The 21,700-nt window shown below is 36.6% G+C and overlaps 1 protein-coding gene across 8 annotated transcripts in view; it reads right to left on the bottom strand.

The window, feature by feature from the left end:
* The window catches only part of LOC150107493 (jouberin-like), a 422,644-nt gene that overhangs the window by 308,348 nt on the left and 92,596 nt on the right, over positions 1–21,700 (bottom strand). For 7 of the 8 annotated variants that reach the window (XM_090391911.1, XM_090391912.1, XM_090391908.1 and 4 more), the window contains exon 5: positions 1,271–1,832. The exons of the other annotated variant lie outside the window; for it this stretch is intronic. In XM_090391911.1, the coding sequence (XP_090248037.1) occupies positions 1,271–1,832 (562 nt within the window). The remainder of the gene's footprint in view (positions 1–1,270; positions 1,833–21,700) is intronic. 8 annotated transcript variants of the gene reach the window in all.

The following is a 21,700-nucleotide window of genomic DNA, read 5'->3' as shown; positions in this document are numbered from 1 at the left end:
TTAAAAACTAAATATCAGTATATAAAGTGAACATACATTTTCTGAGCAGTTTCAAAAATTGATTTTAAAAAAATCACAGAGAAATAAACAGCTTTAAAAGTTTTTGGAAAATATTTATGAGAAATATTTTATGGAAAATATTAGCCAGCCTGGTTGATCAAGTGGTTAGTGTACCTACTCTCCAGCCAAAAGGCTGCAGATTAGAATCCCACTGTGGGCATGGATGTTTGTGATTATCGGTGAAAATACTAGTGGTGGTGAGCAGGAGATGGCATTGGTAGTGATGATGGCAGTTGTAGTTGGTGGATTTGAGTGGTGGAGATGAAAAGTTGTAGAGTGGGTGTCCTCCTTTGATGAGTGTTTGGACTCCATGGAGGTGTCACATAATAATAATAATAATCTAAGAGTGATATAACTTCAACATTGATGGGCACAGGAGTAAAACTGTTGATGAAGGAGTAAAATAGCAACTACACCAGAGCAAGCATTTTGCTCAGCCATATTTCAGAAAAATTATAACTGATCAATGGAATGTTTGGAGGAAGTTCAATAAAATCCTCCATGAATGAATTCAAGATGAGCATGATAAAGAAAATGTGTGGCATAAGTGATCAAGAGTGATAGACTGATGAGAAGAACAGATGCCAATTCTATGTTATCATGTTGGATAATTAGCTTTATTTCAAGACACTAGCTGCATTAAAAAAAAAAAAAAATTCAAGTACAAGAAGAATAAAATAGTTGATAATGGGTGATGGTCCTTTCAGCATAATTTTCAAATCTGAACACATTGAACTAGCTGTGAACTTAATCTGTTTGCAGTCAACAGTGTCAAAGATTTGGAAAAAACCTTGCCTTCCTTCCATCACTATAAATTTAAACTGAACATTATACTACATGAAAGCTACATTATGAAGATGTAACGTATGTCTAAAATTGTCTAAAACACGTCATCTCAGGAGGAGGAATGAGCATAATGTTCAAGTATGGCTGAGTGTCTTACAACATCACTGAATACATCAAGGACAGCTGGAAGGAGTTTTGTGTAATAACTTATAATTCAGTATATACTTGTAGCCCTTACTTCTCACCTAAAACACAATATTTTTGGATAATGCACAATTTGAATAATTGTGCATTATCCAAATCTGGAAGATCTGGATTCGTGTATCAAACATTCTGAAATTTTGGAGTTCGTTTCGTAAATAAATTTTTGAAACTACTCCAGTTACTTGTATTTTACCATTATATGGATATATATTCAGCTTACTTATATCTGTCTCTGTCACTGAGTCTTTTATCTGAATTATTTTTTCTTTGTCTGCTTCATTAATAACTGCACTCTTATCATTCTTATTCATTCTGGATTCCTTTTTAATACTGTCCAATTTTAAGAGAGACGGTAAAGTATGAGAATTTTCAGTATCATTATTAGATACTATCTTTTCATGTTTTATGTGTGTTAGAGATGATAATGGATCTGCAGCATTTGCATTATTTTCTATAGCCCCATCCTGAATTTGATCACTTTTATTTTTTTTCTTTCCTTTTTTTTTTGATTTTGTTTTTGAAACAGGAGGAACTTGGCTAGATTTTAATGAGTTATTAGTCAATACAAACATTTTCTCTTTGGATTTTGTTTCCAATGAGGAAGAAAAGAGCTTATTTAGATTTTCATTTCTTTCTTGAAAATTTGATTCTTTATCAACAGTAAATCCCAAATTAGAACTTCCAGTGTGATGATGATTTCTAGACTGCTTCTTATTTGATTTATCAGGAGAAACATGAATCCCACTTATTCCAGAATTGTGTAACAATGGTGTTTCTTCAATCTACATAACAAAATATAAAAAAAACTAGTTAGAAAATTGTTTCTTAGCTAATTAATAATGCCACATTATATTATTAAAATTAAAGAACAGAGTAATTATAATTATTTTGAGATAATTTAAACAAAAGATATTTCAAAATAGTTAAAAAATTGATCCTTTCCTTTGACGTTACACGGAGATCAGCATTCATTTCGGTAAATTATGGAGACTACAACCGTGTTAGGAATAATTACTTTAATTTCCTGGGGTTTCAACCTTCATATTAAGATCATCATCTGGAGTATACACACACACACACAGACACACACATATATATACAAAAAATAAGCTACCTTACATTTCAAACAGTATTCCAAAAGTGACAACGATTTTGATCAACCGTTATTCTACTGGCCTGACCTCTAGTGGAAAAAAACATCAAAGCTATATCCTATTTATAACAGCAGAGAACAAATTCATATAAATACTTTTAATACAGCAAAATTGGTGGCCTAATCAATAATTTAACCTAAGTGTTTTGTTATATTAAAGTTAAGATCCTAGATTTACTACAGTCCTAATTATACTTAGACCAAAAGGTTATGTGGGTAGAATATGTGCCATTCATATTATTGGAATTTTTAGACCACCGTTATTGAAATTGGTGGTCTAGCAAAAATGGTGGCCTAAAAATCCCAAGAATGTGGATGGTATATATTCTATCCATATAACCTTTTGATTTATTTGGTCTAATTATAATTAGTACTGTAGTAAAATAGGATCTTAACTGTACTATAACAAACACTTATGTTAAATTATTGATCAGGCCACCAATTTTGCTGCATTAAAAGTATTTATATGAATTCGTTTTCTGATGTTGTTATAAATAGATATATCTTTGATGTAGTTTTTCCCCCCTAGAGGTCAGGCCAATAGAATACCAGTTGATCAAATTATAGTCACTTTGGCATACTTTTTGAAATGTAAATACAAAATATAAAAGATCAGAACATTGGGAAATTAAAGTAATTATTCCTAACACAGTTGTAGTCTCCATAATTTACTGACATGAATAAAAATAAATCCTCCATAATTATGGCAGCAGCTATATTTCTTATGTATTTACAGATGAACATTGGCAGATCTTTGATTATGCCCATAACAGGTATATATAAAGTTTCTCACAGGTGCAAGAAACTTTACCTATACCTAAGAGAAGAATGAGCATTTGTCTTTTGGAAAGCATACTTGGTAAGTAAGCCCACCAATTCCATAGGTGAGAACACAATTAAAATGATTGTGCAAAAATGGAACCTCTTGGCCTTCTGAATTAATTAAAAAAACTCAAACCTTTTAGTCTACCCTTCCTCCCAAGAACAGATTACCAAAAATCCAAAAATGCATGAACCAAATAATTCTTTCTTATCCACAGAAGATGCAACAATTGACCTCCCTCAGAATGGACAAACATTTAATAAAATCATTAACCTTTCTCCTCACTGGCCATACCATTCTTCTATTTTTTTTTTAATTCTACCCATTTCAAGCCTCATCATTAAATTCATTTTGTGCATCCTCAGGATGTGTACAGGACATTATGATAGACAGTACTACATGAAAAATTAGATCATTATCATTACTCACTTTCTATTAATAATTTTCCTTCAAATTATTCTGTTTTCCATCAAGACTCTGATATTGTTATTATTGCATGGGAACCTCTAAGGAGTCCTAAAACTCATTGTGGGAGACCCAAACTATCCGCTCAATATTTAGCTGAAGTTAATGAATGTGAAGCTAATGAAAGACATAATAGTTTAATGAAGCTCCATCCCCAAGGAAAAAAAAAAAAAAAACATAGGAAGTTCTTTCAATATGTAGCCATCAAAAAAAAAAAAAAAAAAAAAAAAAAATGATTATGGTAGGATGACTTTGATTGGAGAGAATGGTATGAGAGTAACTGCTGCAGAAGATATAATTAAGACATTTAACAAGCAGTTCATAAAGGTCTTTCTAAGACTCATGTGACTATATTTGTATGTAAAACTCATATTTGTTTAATATGAGTCTTATATTGGATAAAGTTCCAATATAAGATTTTACTGTTTCATTAGAGAGGTGACAAAACTTAAGCATCAAATCATAAGCTAATCTGTGTGTCATGTGTTACAGTTAAAGTGTGGAGAGGTGAGTGAGTGAGAACAAGGATTGAGAAATGGATTGACAACAGTGGTATTATCTTTGATGAACAGCATGGATCTGCTAAAGGAAGGTAATGTTTTAGTAATATACTTGCTTATTACAATAAGGTGACAGCTGCACTGGATACAGAGTAGTGTACTTAGATGTTGTAAAGGCTTTTGATAGATTACCACATAATAAGTTGATAGTCAAAGTAGAGCAGATGGGGATGAATATTAGATTAGTGCATTGGATTGGAAATTGGCTATCTGATAGATATCAGCAAGATGCTGATATCTATCAGATAGCCAATTCCTCAGACGTGAGGAATTTGAGGATCTTCCTCAGGCATAGCCAAGTTAGCCGGTCTTGGGCGCGGTCAGTAGGGTTTTTTCTGACAGTTTATCTGGCGTTTTTCATCCCGCAAACAGGCAAACTGGCCCCGTGAACATACGCCTCTACAGTCAAAAATATATCCCCCCAGCGGCAGACCCGGCGACGGGTCGGTTGGGAGTAGTACTAACAAGAAGTCGCATCGAAGTAACACGCGGACCCTGCATAGAAAGCGGGAATAACGCATAGTAGAAGAAGAAGAAGATAGATATCAGCAAGATGAGGGAGCAATATCCTAGAAAAAGAAAATACTGGGTGTGCATCAGGGATCTGTTTAACTTGTATGTTAATGATATTGGGGTGGATTTGAAAGGGCTTTTCAGGTTTTAAGAAATTTAGTTTAATCCTTTATCCAAGTGTGAGCAAACAAAGTTTGCGCCTGAAAGTATCTTCAGGACTGGGTTAAGGTGGTACACACCAGGGCAACTCGTTGCAAAGGTGGAGCAAGCTACCAACACTCCTATCCTAGTATCTCCTATAATGCAAAACACATCTCCTTGCGGATATGTCTATTGTTATGCATTAAGGGAAGGGCCACTACCCAGACCGGTTTCGACCTTTATTGAGGTCTCTTCAGTGGGAGCCAGGCCCAAGTCGAGATATCAGGCAGAAGCATTAGCAGGTCATCTCCACCTATAGGAATTGCCAATTGGTGTGCCACCCTTTTTTAATAAATTACTCTGGATTTAGAGAAAGATGTTGAAAGTTTATTTTCCACTTGGTTAGAGTATAAGAAATTTAGTTTAATCCTTTATCCAAGTGTGAGCAAACAAAGTTTGCGCCTGAAAGTATCTTCAGGACTGGGTTAAGGTGGTACACACCAGGGCAACTCGTTGCAAAGGTGGAGCAAGCTACCAACACTCCTATCCTAGTATCTCCTATAATGCAAAACACATCTCCTTGCGGATATGTCTATTGTTATGCATTAAGGGAAGGGCCACTACCCAGACCGGTTTCGACCTTTATTGAGGTCTCTTCAGTGGGAGCCAGGCCCAAGTCGAGATATCAGGCAGAAGCATTAGCAGGTCCTATAGGTGGAGATGACCTGCTAATGCTTCTGCCTGATATCTCGACTTGGGCCTGGCTCCCACTGAAGAGACCTCAATAAAGGTCGAAACCGGTCTGGGTAGTGGCCCTTCCCTTAATGCATAACAATAGACATATCCGCAAGGAGATGTGTTTTGCATTATAGGAGATACTAGGATAGGAGTGTTGGTAGCTTGCTCCACCTTTGCAACGAGTTGCCCTGGTGTGTACCACCTTAACCCAGTCCTGAAGATACTTTCAGGCGCAAACTTTGTTTGCTCACACTTGGATAAAGGATTAAACTAAATTTCTTATACTCTAACCAAGTGGAAAATAAACTTTCAACGGCTTTTCAGGTTGTTTTCATATGATGCAAAGTTGGGAAGAACTATGAGGAGTAAAGCAGATGTTGTGGCATTACAAGAAGACTTGAATAGAATAATGCATACAGAAGTGGGGATGCCAGTTCAATGTTGCAAAATGTAAGATTTTAAGATTTGGAATTTGCCAACCTCACTAAAAATTGCACCTAAATAGCTGAAATGTTTTACTTGTTCTATAGGTTCACCATTTATTATTATTATTATTATTATTATTATTATTATTATTATCCCAAGACCTCATGGAGTCAGACTCTTCTGGGAGGTCCTTTTATCACACACACACACATCTCATCATACCAAGCCTTAAACACACTCAAACTCCTTGCAGACACCACACTCTCAGGCAAGGCATTCCAATCATTCACAACTCTGCATGAAAAAAACCGGCCTCTCACTCCCCTACTCACACCCTCTTTATACAGTTTCCAGGGATGACCTCTGGTTCTCCCGTGATCTCCCACTATTCTCTGTAGAACTTCTCCACCATTGATCTTATAACAACCCCTTACCAACTTGTAGGTCTCTATGATATCTCCCCTCTTCCTCCTCTCCACCAGACTCCGCAAATTACATATTCTCAATCTTTCCTCATACTCAACATTCCAGAGGTCAGAAACTACCTTAGTCAGTCGCCTTTGGACCCTTTCCAACATCTCTTCATCCTTCTGAAAACCCAGTGACCAAATTTGGGCACAATAGTCCATGTGTGGCCTAATCAAAGCTTTATACAACTGAACAAGAACCTCCCTACTTCTCCACGTCAGTGTCTGCATCATTCCCAGAAGCCTTTGTGTTGTCTTCACAATTTTGGCAATGTGTCCCCTAAATTTTAGATCCTTATCCACTATAACCCCCAGATCTCTTATTTCCTCTACCTCCAACAATATATTCTCACTAAGCATAAATTCTGCATCCCATCTTTGTTTTCCAAATTTTAAAACCTTACATTTTGCAACATTGAACTCACATCCCCCATTTCCGTGCCCAATCACTCAATTCATTCGTCTTCTTGTAAGGCCACAACATCTTCACTACTCTTTATGGTTCATCCCAACTTTGCATCATCTGCAAACAACTGAATATCTCCATCCAAATCTTCGCCAATATCATTAATGTACAAGTTAAACAGTAATGGCCCTAAAACAGACCCCTGAGGCACTCCACTAGTGACTTTCCTTTTCCTGGATATCACACCCCCCATACACAACTTGTTGATACCTATCAGATAGCCAGTCTCCAATCCAATGCACTAATCTAATATCCAACCCCATCTGCTCTAGTTTGACTGTCAACTTATCATGAGGTACTCTATCAAAAGCTTTTGCGAAATCCAAGTATATTACTGCGTATCCTTCTCCTCTGTCCAAGGAAGCAGTCACTTTATTGTAATAAGTAAGTAGATTACTAAAGCATGACCTCCCTTTAGCAAATCCATGCTGTCCATCAAAGATTATACCATTGTTGTCTACCCAACTCTGGATCTCACAAGCTTCTCCAACAACTTAACCACAACACCTGACACACAGATAGGCCTATAGTTTGATGCTTGAGTTCAATCACCTTCTTTATGAAGTGGCACAATCTTGCCCTCCTTCAACTCCTTAGGAACTTGACCAAGTGCAAGACTCGTATTAAAAAAAATATGTCAAGGCAGGTGTCAACTTTCTGGCACTTTCCTTCAGAATACGCGGTGATATATTATCAAGTCCTACAGCCTTATTTACATCTAGTTTACTCAACTCTCCAAACACCTCTTGCTCACTTACAGTCAGTCTCTCCTCCCCATCAACAACTGCTATCAATCTCTCCATGAAGTCACATTCACAAGATTGAAAGATCTTTATGAACTGCTCATTAAGTATCTCCACCACACATTCTGCTACAGCTGTCTTTATACCATTTTATCCAATCAATGTCATCCTTCCATAATCATTCTTTCTTTTGCTGGCCACATATCAAAAGAACTCCCTAGGATTCTTTTTGGCTTCATTGGCTAACTGCTGTTCATACCGCTCTTTAGCTACTCTCACCAACCAAGTCACCCTCCTTGCCTGGTCTTAGTAGACCTCATGAAATTGGTTATTTCCACTTCTCTTATGCTGCCTCCACAATGCTCTTTTTCTCTGTATCACATGCTTAATCTCTTTATTCATCCATCTCACACCCACCTTATTTAACCTTCTCACCTTTGGAATACATTTAGACATTGCATCTACTAAACAGTTTTTGAAAATTCCCCAAGCTGCATTGATCTCTTTTCCAGCTAACTCCTCATTCCATGCTACACCCGCGAGTTGTCTCCTGAGCTCTTCATAATCACTCCCCCCCCCTTGTAGTTCCACATATACCCTTTTCTCACAGGGGGTCCTTGCACTGCTGGCAACCACCTAGGTAATCACCTCATGGTCACTCTCATCAATTGGTGGATGATTTGACACCTCACTTATTATTACATCCTCTGATGAGATGACCAAATCCAAGACCCTTAATCCTCGTGTGCCCTCTGTTACATACTGTCTGAGGTAGTTATCTCTCAAAAACTCAAGAAACTCATTTTCTTTATTTCCAGTTGCTACTGTTAGATCCTGAATGGAGAGCTTTACAAGTAAATTCTTTATTCAGGATTTAACATGATACCTACTACTAATTAAGGAGATATCTGCACATCAGCTAATAATTATGAAGTATTGTTTTATGTTTTGTAATAATGTGTAGTCCATGTGTGCCATATAGTGAGAGTTATTCCTGCATAACTGAAATGAGAAGCAGAGAATTTTGTGTCAAAATAGTAACAATTGTGTAAGGGAATTGTTAAGTTATTTGTAATTCCCAAGTAAGCTGTCTAGTACATTGCAAAATTCTGAGAAATTCTGAGTAATCCGGAATAATCGCGTATAATCTGTACGAGTCAAGTGTAGCGATGGAGGCTATACCTACGTGAAAAATGACGTCAGAGTGGCTACCTAGAATAATGTAACCTGACAGATTAGGGAGAGAGTGTAGGATCACCCAAGGGGCATGAATGATGGGTTCGTGGGTGAAAACCACATCGAATAGAGGGTGCCCGAATAGGGTGAATAAAAGACGAAGCACACCATTTTAAGGGGCTTTTTGACCTTTTGATCTTCGGGTGCCGGATTCGAGTTTTTAGGGGGAGTTGGTCGGAGAATTCGTGAGAGAGCGGTGGGTCGACTATGGTAATGATGGACGGCAGGTTCTTTTCTTGAGAATGCTTGAAGATTTTCAAGCAGAGCTGATTGCGATATAACGGCCTATGTGGAATTGAGCCTTAGCAGAATGTCCCATTGGAGAAAGTTTCCTGCGGAGCGGTAGACAGCATGCAACAGTCGGAAATGATTAGAAGAAAAAGCGTAGTACATCGCCAGACAGCTGAAGAATATGCAGTAAGGTAATTCAGACCTACATGAGATGGCGGCATGAAATCTGAAAAGATCCAGCAATGTAAGAGTTTTCGTTCTATGTTAAAATTCGTTTAGAAGAACAAGAAATTTGTGTGCTCTGTAACTAAAGGACACTACTAGAGAACTTTTAGTGAGAATTTGACTGAATTGATTAAGCCCTTGTGGAACAAAGAAGAGTTGTTAATAGGCAGTAATTTGTGAATGGCTAGACTTGCTTAAATGAAATTTAGAATTAAGATATTATTGATAGAGTATTAATGAAAGTGTTCAATGTGAGTTCTGTGAATAACTTGTGAAAGGAATTATATAGTAGTAGTATTATGCTTAAACCTAATCTTATCCTTTCATAATTGAAGGATTTAACTTGCTCTGATTCATTGTGATTTAGTATAACCCTTAACTTAGAGTAAATTTTGATCCATTGAGTATTTTAACTTACATAACTGTAAATGTTTTATGTTTTTCCAATAAACATGTTTTGTACCTTATACCTGAGTTTATGCCTGATTATGAATTCAAACCACCACTTATGAAATAGAATCTTTTTAGCGGGAAGGAATTTAGATATAATTGCTTAAGTGAGATTCGGTCTACGACTGCTAACTGAATCTGCACAGCGCTAGTGTGAGATAAAATAACTGTGTGTATCCCTTCAGAATTTAGAAATATTTCCCTGAACAAGAGTCTCTTCTGTTATAGGATATTGGCTGGCGCAGCAAAATATAAATTTTGCCAATATCCGAAGAGGAGATAGATCTGAATTAATATCTTAAGGGCATGACAGTAGATTAGAAGGAGAGTTATTATAGAGATAGAATTACGATATAACAATAGACATTGCGACATAACAATAGAGCAGCCGGTAGGATTTAGATTGTATAAGGTTTTAAGTAAGCAAAAGGATAGATTCAAGAAACAGTAAATTAATGTATGATAAGATTAAACTGACTATTTAACAATAGAAATTACAATTTAACACTATCTCATCATTCCAGTCTACGTTGGCAAAATTAAAATCACCCATAATGATCACCCTTTTCTTATTTGCTTGGCTAATTTGACTATACATTTCACTATCACCACCATCCACATTACCTGGTCTATAACAACATCCCACCAAGTATTTGATTCCATTCACCTCTATCTCACACCATACTGCCTCAAAGCAACTGGAACTATTTCCGTCTTGCATCTCTACTTTGTATGGACATAACTCTTTCTCTATCATCAATAGCAGGATGAAGTTGATGTTTTCAAAGTTTCTTCCTATTTTCAGCCTTTGTATTTTTATTGCCTATTTTCATAACAACTTGATTACAGCAGTTATTAAAACATTTAGTTAAGAAATCCTACAAACTTGTACTGGATGTAAAAGTGTAACATCATCTGCATAAAGTAAAAAATGAAGAAACATCTCCAATTTTCAATATTCAGTTTAAAAAGTTCACTCTCCTTCATAATGTGATTCACATAGATGCTGAAGAACAGTGAAGATGATTTGTACCCTTATTTCACTCCTGATTTAACATTGAATCATCTTCCTGTACTTCCTTCAACTCTAACTGCTGATAACTTACAACTCAATATAAACTAGGCATTCTCCAAAATAATGTCTCAATTACACCATATAACTGTTGCATTTTTGTACTGCTAGTCTCCTGGCATCTTGCAATATGCTTTTTCCAGATCTTAACAACTTAAAGATTCTTGTTACATTCACATGATTTCTCAAGTATTTGTCTTTAATTGAAAATCCTAACAATTTCAGTTTGGCCTGAACCTAGCTGTTCTTTTCCACATTTCCCTTCCACAATTTTTGATAGCCTTTTCTCAAGTATGCTTGCAGAAATTTTACCAGGAATATTTAGTAGAGAAAGTCCTCCATAATTCCCCCATTCAATTTCATTTCCCTTACTACATATGGATACAATGAGAGCTATACTCTAATTCAACCCTCTGACTAGGCCTTCTGAATTATGTAGTGTAGCTACTATAAAACTTTTTATACTTCCATATTTGAGCATTTCTGGTCATACATCATCTATTACAGCTGCTTTGCACATTTCCGATTTTTATGACATTTTCTATCTCAAACATTGATATGTACTCCTGAATGCAGCATTCCTCTTGAATGTTTTCCACCACTGTGCTGTCACTGTTTGTTTCATTTAAATAGCTCTCCAAAATATTCTTGGAGGTTTTTTTCAATAGCCTCCAGAATATTTTGCCACATTTCTGACATTTATTTTCTATTTTCTTTAAAGAGTCTTACCATTCTTGTCTGTATATTGTCTCAGAGTACATGCTGATTTACCTGCCAGGAACTTTTCTTGCCACAAGTCACTCCAGCTGAATCAATCAATATATTTTTTTCAGGGTCTTCCACTGAATTTTGAAAGCTTGGTTCTTGTTTTCATATTCTTTCATTTTTTTCTTGAATAATAGTTACAAATTTGATTCTTTTTAAAAACTTTCTTGCACATTTTTCTTTTCACTCTGATATTCAATATTTTACATATTTCTTCATCACCAAGATCACTAATAAAAATGTTTTGTCTCTTGATATTATTGATTTTTAAATTTTCATCATCTATGCTGGTTACTTCACTTGGGAGGATAAAATATGCAAACAAACAGAAGACACTGCTACATATAGTAGTGCCTGTTATTCCCCCCCCCCCCACCATACAAATGGAATATTTTGAAAAATGCTCTTGATAAGCTACCTTTAAGCTTATCATATGGTTAGGATATAGCGATGATATGTTCTCCATTTGACTACATGACCCAGACATATTATTCCATCACCACCTGAACAGCCAACATTCTCAGAATTCAATTTATTATAGCAGAATAAAATAATATCTGGCCTTTTTTTTTTTTTTACACACTTTAATACCTACAGAATGATATCTTATCCATCACAGTAGACAGACTCACAGACATATACATTCACAAGAATTTCCATAGCCTGCTTCCCAATAATATGATATTATGCAAACTCTAGTTAACAGAGCCTCAATTTTTGTTCTAACCAGACATCCCTCATAGTCAACCTTAACCATATCTGTCAAACCTTCTTATCCAATAGTTATAATTCCAATAGAATTAACAAAAAAAAATTTTCTCTCCATTCTAAAACCTTCTCAGTATATGTACTGCATGTCATGCAAATCTCATCTAAAAGGTTGTACCTATCACACATTAGTGTCATGGGTGAGCTAAACATTAAACACTTTAGAAAGTCTGTTCTAGAAACCAAATATGTAACTTTTCAACTCACCACAGGCCACCAATAAGCAGGTGATGGTGATCTCACACGGGGCAATGAAATTTATCTCTCACATACAGACATTCACAAACATCCAATAGAATCTGAAGTCATGACTAGGTGTTGGAGAGTGGAAACATTACCTGCTCAGCCCAGTCAAGCTATATCAAGGACAACTCAGGAAAAAATAGTCAGAACTATAAAGAAATAACCACTGTAGTATTTTTGAATTCCATATCAGGTTTCCTGCCCTTATCTGCTTCCCAAAAGACCAACTCCTCCTCCCCCTTCTCATTTTCAGATAAAGTTCCTTGCAGATCTGTCAATGTTCATCTGCAAGAACAAAAGAAACATATCTGACTCCACAATTATGGAGAGTCAAATCTAGACCACATCGTGGACACAACTCACAGATTCAAATGGAGGGAAACTAGTATAAACACAAATTATTTTTTTCCCTATGACACGTTAATAGTGGTGAGATGCTAAATTTATGGTCATTAGACTTGCCTGTTTTAATTAGTGAAAACTACATTGCAAAAGAAAATAATCACCTACCCTTTCACCCTCAAATACTCTAGGAGCAGTAAATAAATACAAATGTTGGTAATTATTTTCTCCATGGTGTCAATGAGCTCATCATCATCATCATCATGGAATATTCAAATTGATTACGTATATTACCTATCAAGATTTGTCTTAAAAAAATTCTCTTTGCTCTTTGAACAAGGGTCTGACTGAATTTGAACTACTGTGAAATAAGAACATCCTCACCACTGCTTAGAAATACATACACATTTGCACAAGAATAATGTTTAATTTGCCGAATATTTCGGTCTGAATATTACAGACCATCTTCAGTGGCTACATAGGAATAGTTTTAAAAAACAAAGTGGAATACGAACAATTGATCATTCACACATAGAACGAGCCGCATGATGTCATATCGCTAAGTATTAGAAGAGTAAACATTTTTAAAGTCATAATTAAAGATATTAATTCATATAATAATCTTAATAGACTAATATAGGAAATTTACAAAAAAAAAAAAAAAAATTAATGTGTTATCCTGATTAAACTTTCCCAAATTTTTGATATAGATATACAGTCATTACGATTCAAGTTAGGACGTTGAAGTAAGGCCTCCACACTTTCTTTAAATAAACGTTCAAATTTGTAGCGACATCTGTGTAGGAGGAGCGTCTTGGACCAAAGGATATTGTGGCTTGTTTCTAATCCATGCTGAGCTAATCCAGATTTCTCAGGTTTGTTGTGTTGAACTGATGACTGATGCTCTTGAATTCTTTTTTCTATAGAACGTCCAGTTTGTTCAAAGTAGGAAAGATTACAATTACAAGGAACTTGATACACACCAGGTAGAGACAAGGTTGAGCGTTTATCTTTAGATGAAGGAAAATGGGTGGATAATTTGTTAGGTGAATAAGTGGCTGTTAAATCATATTTCATACTTAGCGATATGACATCACGCAGCTCATTCTATGTGTGAATGATCAATTGTTCGTATTCCACTTTGTTTTTTAAAACTATTCCTATGTAGCCACTGAAGATGGTCAGTAATATTCAGACCGAAATATTTGGCAAATTAAACATTATTCTTGTGCAAACTGTATATATTTCTAATCATTATGTCACAAGTATCGTTAAAAAATCTTATCACTGCTTATTGTTATTATTATTGTTATTATTGTTCTGGGTAACTCCAAGGAGTCGACAGACTCATCAAGGGAGACCCTAACATCATGTCAAGAACAACTATTCGACATTGACACAGTATCTATCATACCTTGCCTTGAACTCATTCACGGTCATAGCACCCACAACAGACTCTGGAAGCTTATTCCACTCATTCACCACTCTCCAAGTAAAAAACCTAGCTCTAACACCCTTGTCAACCAAGCTCTTGCCCAGCTTCCATGCATGGCCCCTAGTCCTCCCACCACCAGTCATATTTTCAAAAATATCTTCTGGATCAATCTTGTAGAAACCCTTCAGTAATTTGAATGTCTCAATCATATCATCCCTCCTTCGCCTATCGTCCAATCTCTGCAACCCACAAATCTTCAACCTATTCTCATAAGGTTCATTCCACAGACCTTCTATCAGCTTAGTCACTCGTTTCTGGATCCTCTCCACTTCCTCCCCATCACAAAGAAACCCTGGTGCCCATAACTGGGCACAGTAGTCCAGGTGGGATCTTATCAAGGCTCGATACAGAGGAACAACAACTTGTTTGTCTCTGCATGTTAAAGTATTTTTCGGAAGCCAAGTGATTTGATGAGCTGATTTAGTCACTTTTGCAATGTGCCCCCTAAACTTCAATTCCCTATCCACCAACACTCCCAAATCCCTGGCCTCATCAATCTCCTGGAGTACGGTTCCACCAATGCGATATACTGCTGCTATTCTTTTCACCCCAAAGTGCATAACCTTACACTTTGCCACATTAAATTGACATCCATTTTTCCTAGCCCAGTCCTCCAAACTATCCAATCATCCTGTAACATTTTGACATCCTGTGCACTCACAATTGCTCTACCCAACTCTGCATCATCAGCAAACAAGTGAACACTTCCTCTCAGATCCTGTCCTATATCATTGATGAACAAATTGAAAAGCAGTGGTCCAAGAACAGAGCCCTGTGGCACACCACTAGTCACAAGCCGTCTTTCAGACTCCACTTCTGCATAAACCACTCTCTGGTATCTCTCCTTCAACCACCCTCCTATCCATCTCACCAACCCTATATCTATCCCCATCTGCTCCAGTTTACTGATTAGGGTTCCATGTGGTATCCTGTCAAAGGCCTTGGCAAGGTCCGGTAGTATCACTGTAAACCCATTACCCCTATCCAGTTCAGCCATCACTGTGTTATAGAATGTGAGCAAGTTACTGAGGCATGATCTACCCTTCACAAAACCATGTTGTCCCCCATACAATATCCCATTTTCATCTATCCAATCCTGTATTCTTTTCTTGACTATTTTCTCTAAGACCTTGACAATGATTCCTGATATGCTAATCAGTCGGTAATTTACAACAGCAGTCTTGGAACCACCTTTATGCAGTGGAACTATTTTCCCCTCTTTCCACCCCCTCGGGACTAACCCAGACCCGAGACTCAAATTAAACAAAATGGTCAAGGGTACTGACAATTCTTTAGCTGCTTCTCGTACGACACGAGCTGGTATACCATCCAATCCCATGGATGTATTGACATTGAGGTTATGCAATAGACTACTCACCTCCACTTCATTCACCACAATTCCCGTATAATCTACTGGTTTATTCGTTTCTGCAATGTCACCACCTGGATGATATATACTTGCAAATTGCTCACTCAGTAACTCAACTATATCAACTGATTCAGTTACCTCCCTACCATCAGCATTCTTTAAAATCATTCTGCCATGTACATTTTTCCTTTTACTTGCTACATATCTAAAAAACTGTTTAGGATTCTCTTTAGCCTGCATGGCCAATTTTCTTTCGTAATCCTTTTTTGCTTTTCTTACCACACTCGTTACCCTTCTGGCCTGCGCTTTATACCGTTCATGCCTGCCGGTCACCTTTCTCCTTAAATTTCCTCCATAGTTGTTTCTTTTTTTGCAGCTCAAACTTAATGGTGTTATTCATCCATTTAACCCCTACTTGATTTATTATTCAGACTCTAGGTATACAGTCGGCCATTGCTTCATGCAAACACTTCTTAACTGGCTCCCATGCACTATCAATTTCTAGTCCTTGCAGTTGTACATGCCATGGCACTGAACCAATCAAACTCCTAAGCTTGTCATACTTTCCAGCCCGATAATTCCACATGTGCCCTGTCTTAATTGAAAATTCCACACCTTTTGCCACCTCCCAAGTCAAGACCCTATGATCACTCTCACCAATTGGTGGCGATGTGGTCATATTTGTTACAGACAAATCCTCAGATGTAATTACTAGGTCAAGCACTCTCTGACCCCTAGTATTTTCCATTACATGCTGTCGCAGATAGTTATCCCTTAATAACTGCATAAAATCCAATTCCTTCCTCCCGTGTGTCCTCCTCTCACTCCAATCAATGCGACCATAGTTGAAATCTCCCATAATAATTACCTCCTTCCACTCATTTCTTCTATTTGCTTGTACATACTGTCACCACCATCTTTTCCATCACCTGGTTTATAGCAGCACCCAATTGTATATTTAGTTCTGCTAGCCACAATCTCACACCAAATGGCCTCAAATGTGCTCTTTTCTCTATCCTGCAATTCAACTTCTATTCTCCTTGGCTGTAGCTCATCAGCTATCATCAACAATACTCCTCCCCCCATTTTATTCTCCCGGTCATTCCTGAACACACTATACCCATCACATTCAATCCCACTAGCTATATCATCTACAGTCAGCCATGATTCACTAATACCAATAACCTGTGGTCTGGAAGTGCCAACCATGGCCAAAAACCCTACCTTCTTGTTCCTAATACTCCTAGCATTAGTGTACATGAATTTAAGACCCCCCATTAGCCCCAACCCTACCTTGATGCCTTATATTAACTATCCCACTCTGATTTGTTGTCCTTATTCGCTCAGGCATATTATATTAATTCATACATTCAACTGCCTCCCTAAGGACTGTATATCTACCCCTCCCCCCTTAATAAATCTAGTTTCCCTGAATTTGCACATCCACTACATTCAGCAACACTTTCTCAAGTCTCCTTACACTGTAACCATTCAAATGCAAGCCATCCATCTTATATAGATCCTTTTGCCCATCGAACTCACTCCACACACATCCACAAATTCCACACCACTCGTCATACATAACCCACGCATAAAGTCATTCGCAATTATGGCCCTCCTTTTAAACATTTCACTGTCATACCGTGGCAAAAGACTAATCATTCTAATTCTCTCACTCTTTTCTTTTGCTACCTCAAACAATTCATTCAGGTCTTCTATCATTTCCATTTTATCTCCATTCAAATCATTCATACCTGCCACAACAATCATTTCTTTCACCCTTTCCTTTTGCTCTCTAATAGACTCAGTTACATCCTTTATGGTTGCACCAGGTTGGTACGATTTTGCCAAATCCTCTACTAACACACCTCGTACTAACAAGTCTCCATACAGCACTCTATCCTTCATTTTGTTCACGTTCACATTCATAAGCCTATTTTTCCTGTCATACTTTTTATTATTGGCTTCAGTAGACTTTTGTTCATTTGCTCATACACTCTAGCTGCTGTTTTGCCCTTTGTATAGCACCATTCAACAACGCGATCTCACTCATTGCATCTATCTCATCTTTTTTATTCTCTGTAAAATCATTAATACTATCATTCATACTTTCTACATTCACACTCTCACAATTCTCTGGTACAACCTCGCTGTTTCTTGTCATATCCCTATTTTCTTCATTCTGAAGTTTGACAAAAATATCACACTCACGATCCCAAATACACTTCAATTCCTCATTCTCCCTACATTTTCTACACACATTCACGCCTTTATTATCATCTAGCCACACTCTGACTGCACTCCGCAAAGCGTACATTTCACAGATAGTACACTGAATCATCTCCTTTACATTACCGTTCTTGAAAGAAGATGGCGAACCATCATTACTGGCCGCCATTTTCCTTCATACTGGAGCCATACTAGCAACGTATTTTATCAAATTATAAATTATAAACACCAAAAACACACAAACAGATGCACTAACAAAGCAAGGCAAACAAAACTACATGATATTAAAGTAAATTTATCAACAATAACTGAAAATAACGCTTATCTTATCAGGAGCTTTCACGAACACTACACACTACGAATCCCTCTAGCGGCGACTTCCCAACATAGATTATGTTATAAAACACTTTAGTACACTAACTACACTAATAAAACTACCATAATATGCTAAAATTACACAATTAAATCTAACAAAATATTAATAAATCAACAAAAATCACAAATCTTTCAGGAGCTCTCCGACAGTACGTCCTTTCACCAGCTAGCCTCGACACCCCATTATCAATGTTCTCCTGATCATAGCAATAATATGCATTACATCCTCTTAATGTGTCCTCTGATCTTTTATGTATTAACTATTACTTTCAGATCCTGCATCTTACAACCAGCCAAAACACAGTTCAATCCATGCAATGCACAACAATACACTTCTGCACTTGCAAATACAAATTACATTTATCAACATTAAAATTATAGTGAACTCATCTAGCCATGTCATCAACCTATTAAAATTTTCCTTAAGGAATGTGACATCAGTATCGCTCTTTACAACAACACTCCCATATTTGCATCATCAGCAAACTGAATATCTCCCTTTAAACAACTTGCAATATTAACAAATAAGTTAAATGGGAGACATTAAAAAATTGAAACCTTTGTACACAACTTTCTGATATCTATCAGACATCAAATTCTCGATCTTGCCACTATACTATTCAACCCATCATCCTTAATCTGAATACCAACTGTGCAATCCTGTCAGATGCCTTTAAAAAGTCTGAAAGTATCACTATATACAAATCTTTTGCCTAGCACATTTGTTACACTATCATAAATGCTAGTAAAGTACTAAAGTAAGACCTCCTCTTAAGAAATCCATATGGATCTTTCTTCATTTGGGTACTCTGATTCTATTTTGTATTCTAGTCATAAGCAACTTTTTCCTGCAGCTCAACTACTACTGCTGACATGCACAATAATTTGTAATGTAAACCAACTGCCCTTGTTACTTTCCACACATTTTTGGGATCCTTCCTGTTGCAAAACTAATTAAACAATTAAGTTAAAAGCATAAAAAAACATATTTAAATGCTTTACAACCATATTAGCATCAAACAACTGAAAATTTCATACATCTGCAGTTCATTCACTTCTAGCATTTAACAAAATTACTTTCATCAATATGAAATACAATGATAGTGTTCATTAAATACTTCCACTAACACTTCTTCCATAATCATTATTCCATCCACTTGTCCCATAAGACATGTTTAAATTTTGCTTGGCATGATTGGCCAATCTCTTCTCATGCTGTGTTTTATTTATACTCCTCATGATCAAGGTCCAACCTCTTATACTTTTAAAACATTTTAAAACAAAGTGTCTGATAGACTTCTCTTTAAGTGCAGACTTCTCTAGTGCATTATGTTTATAAATTTCACATGTTCTTCTGGCCAGTTTAGCTGTTTTTTTTTTTTAGATGGGTTCCACTCTTGAAAGGTTTATTCGTAAACCTATAGTACATTTATACCAGGGGGTGGGGTAAGGATTTTTTAACCCATTTTTATTAATTTTTTTATTTATTTTATTTTTTTTGTTTTCAAAAGTCTGGAAAACCCTGCTCTAGAGACAAAACATGGAACTTTTGCAAGCCACTTCAGGCATACAATAAGTGAGGTGGTGGTCTCACACAGAGTGATGAAATTCATCTTCTGCCTAAAGACAATCATAAACATCCATGCCATAGGGATTCAAATCCACAACCTGTTGGTTGGAGAGAAGATACGCTAACCACTCAGCCAAATAGTTTAGTGGGATAAAAAACCTGAGTTTCCCAGAAGAAAAAATACAGAGGAGAATGGAATACTTTACATTTCATAAAAAAGTTGAATAAAACGCATAATTTGATGAAAAGAATTTCCCGTAAGCTCATAATATGTGTGTTCTATTTATTTATTATTATTATTATTTCTTTTTTTGAGAATCACTTAAGGTCAAATCCAGATGACTGAGAGAAGTCACCTCCACATGGCCTTTAAGGTAGGTGGAGAACCAACTGGGGCTTCTGACTTCATGCCCAATGATCATCATGTGCACATTAATAGGTATTCACTTAGAACTGAAAAAACAAGAATGGGCTAGCAATTTGTGACTAGCAACCAAATTTTACTCTCCATTGGCTTAAACCAGAAATAAACATGATGGTATAATGTGATGAGATTTCATATTGAATGGGAAGTCACTTGGTTAAACAAGGCCCCTGGTGTTTTTATCAGGGAATCAGGGTGAACAGTGAAAAGTCAGCTCCTGAAACAAATCAGAAGAGCTAAAAATAGGAACCATCAACATAGGGATTATCAATGAAAAGGAAATTCAACTGCAGAAGAACTGGAAAAGTACTATTTGAAGTAACTGTTACTGATACAGAGAAAACAGGTGAGATTCTATTAAATAATACAAATAGGATGCTATATTTGAACAATGATGATCAAGTAAAGGAAGAAGTAGTAGTGATAGCATTCAAAACCAAAAACATGAAGATACACTTCTTGATTGGACGGCAATTTCAAATAGAGTTCTGTCAACAAACTTCAGCATGGAGAAACAAACATTAATTATTATTATTATTATTTCATGACACCTCCAAGGAGTCCAAAAACTCATCAAGGGAGGGCACCTACTCTACAACTATCTGTGTCCACCAACTACACCAAACTGCCACTACCATCATCATCTACACCATTGCCATCTACTGCCCACTACTACAACTTCAGGACATTCCCAACACCTCTTGGTGAACAAGAAAAATTCCAAAAGAATGGAAAAAATCAGTTATTGTACCCATCCTGAAACCTGACAAAAATGTTGCAGAATGTCAAAGCTATAGACCTATCGCGTTAACTAGCATTCTCTGTAAAATTACTGAAAGAATCATACACTCCAGGCTCATGCACTGGCTGACAAAAAAATAAGAAAATTAACTACTACCAAACTGCCTATAGAGCCCATCATTCGACAACAGATCAATTATTCCACTTCTGCCAAACAATAATAGACTCATTTCAGGAAAAACCAACAAAAAAGACAACTGCCATATTCCTTGATATGACTACTGCTTTTGATTGTGTTTGGATCAAAAAATTAATACAAACAGTACATGATATTGGAATTAGAGGAAATGCTTTAATCTGGATTGCTGATTTCATTAGAGGAAGAAAGATCAAGGTTAGAATCAATGCAGCAATATCAAAAGAGCAGAGAACCTGGGCTGGTGTTACCCAGGGCTCAGTTCCTTACTATTCCTTTTATATGCCAATAACATTCATCCCTACCTTACAGAAGACACAAAAGTAGCTTGCTATGCAGATGATATAGCCATCTGGCACACTGGTGCTAAAATCAAAGAGTCAGAGGAGATTCTAAACAAATCCATGAGAGGATTAGAAAAATG

The sequence above is a fragment of the Typopeltis vanoorti genome, chromosome 4 (genome assembly GCF_054136105.1).
Source record: "Typopeltis vanoorti isolate ZY-2024b chromosome 4, IOZ_Tvanoo_1.0, whole genome shotgun sequence".
Classification (NCBI taxonomy): domain Eukaryota; kingdom Metazoa; phylum Arthropoda; class Arachnida; order Uropygi; family Thelyphonidae; genus Typopeltis; species Typopeltis vanoorti.
Note: the sequence above shows the minus strand (reverse complement) of the source record. Positions and strands in the feature narration are given on the sequence as shown.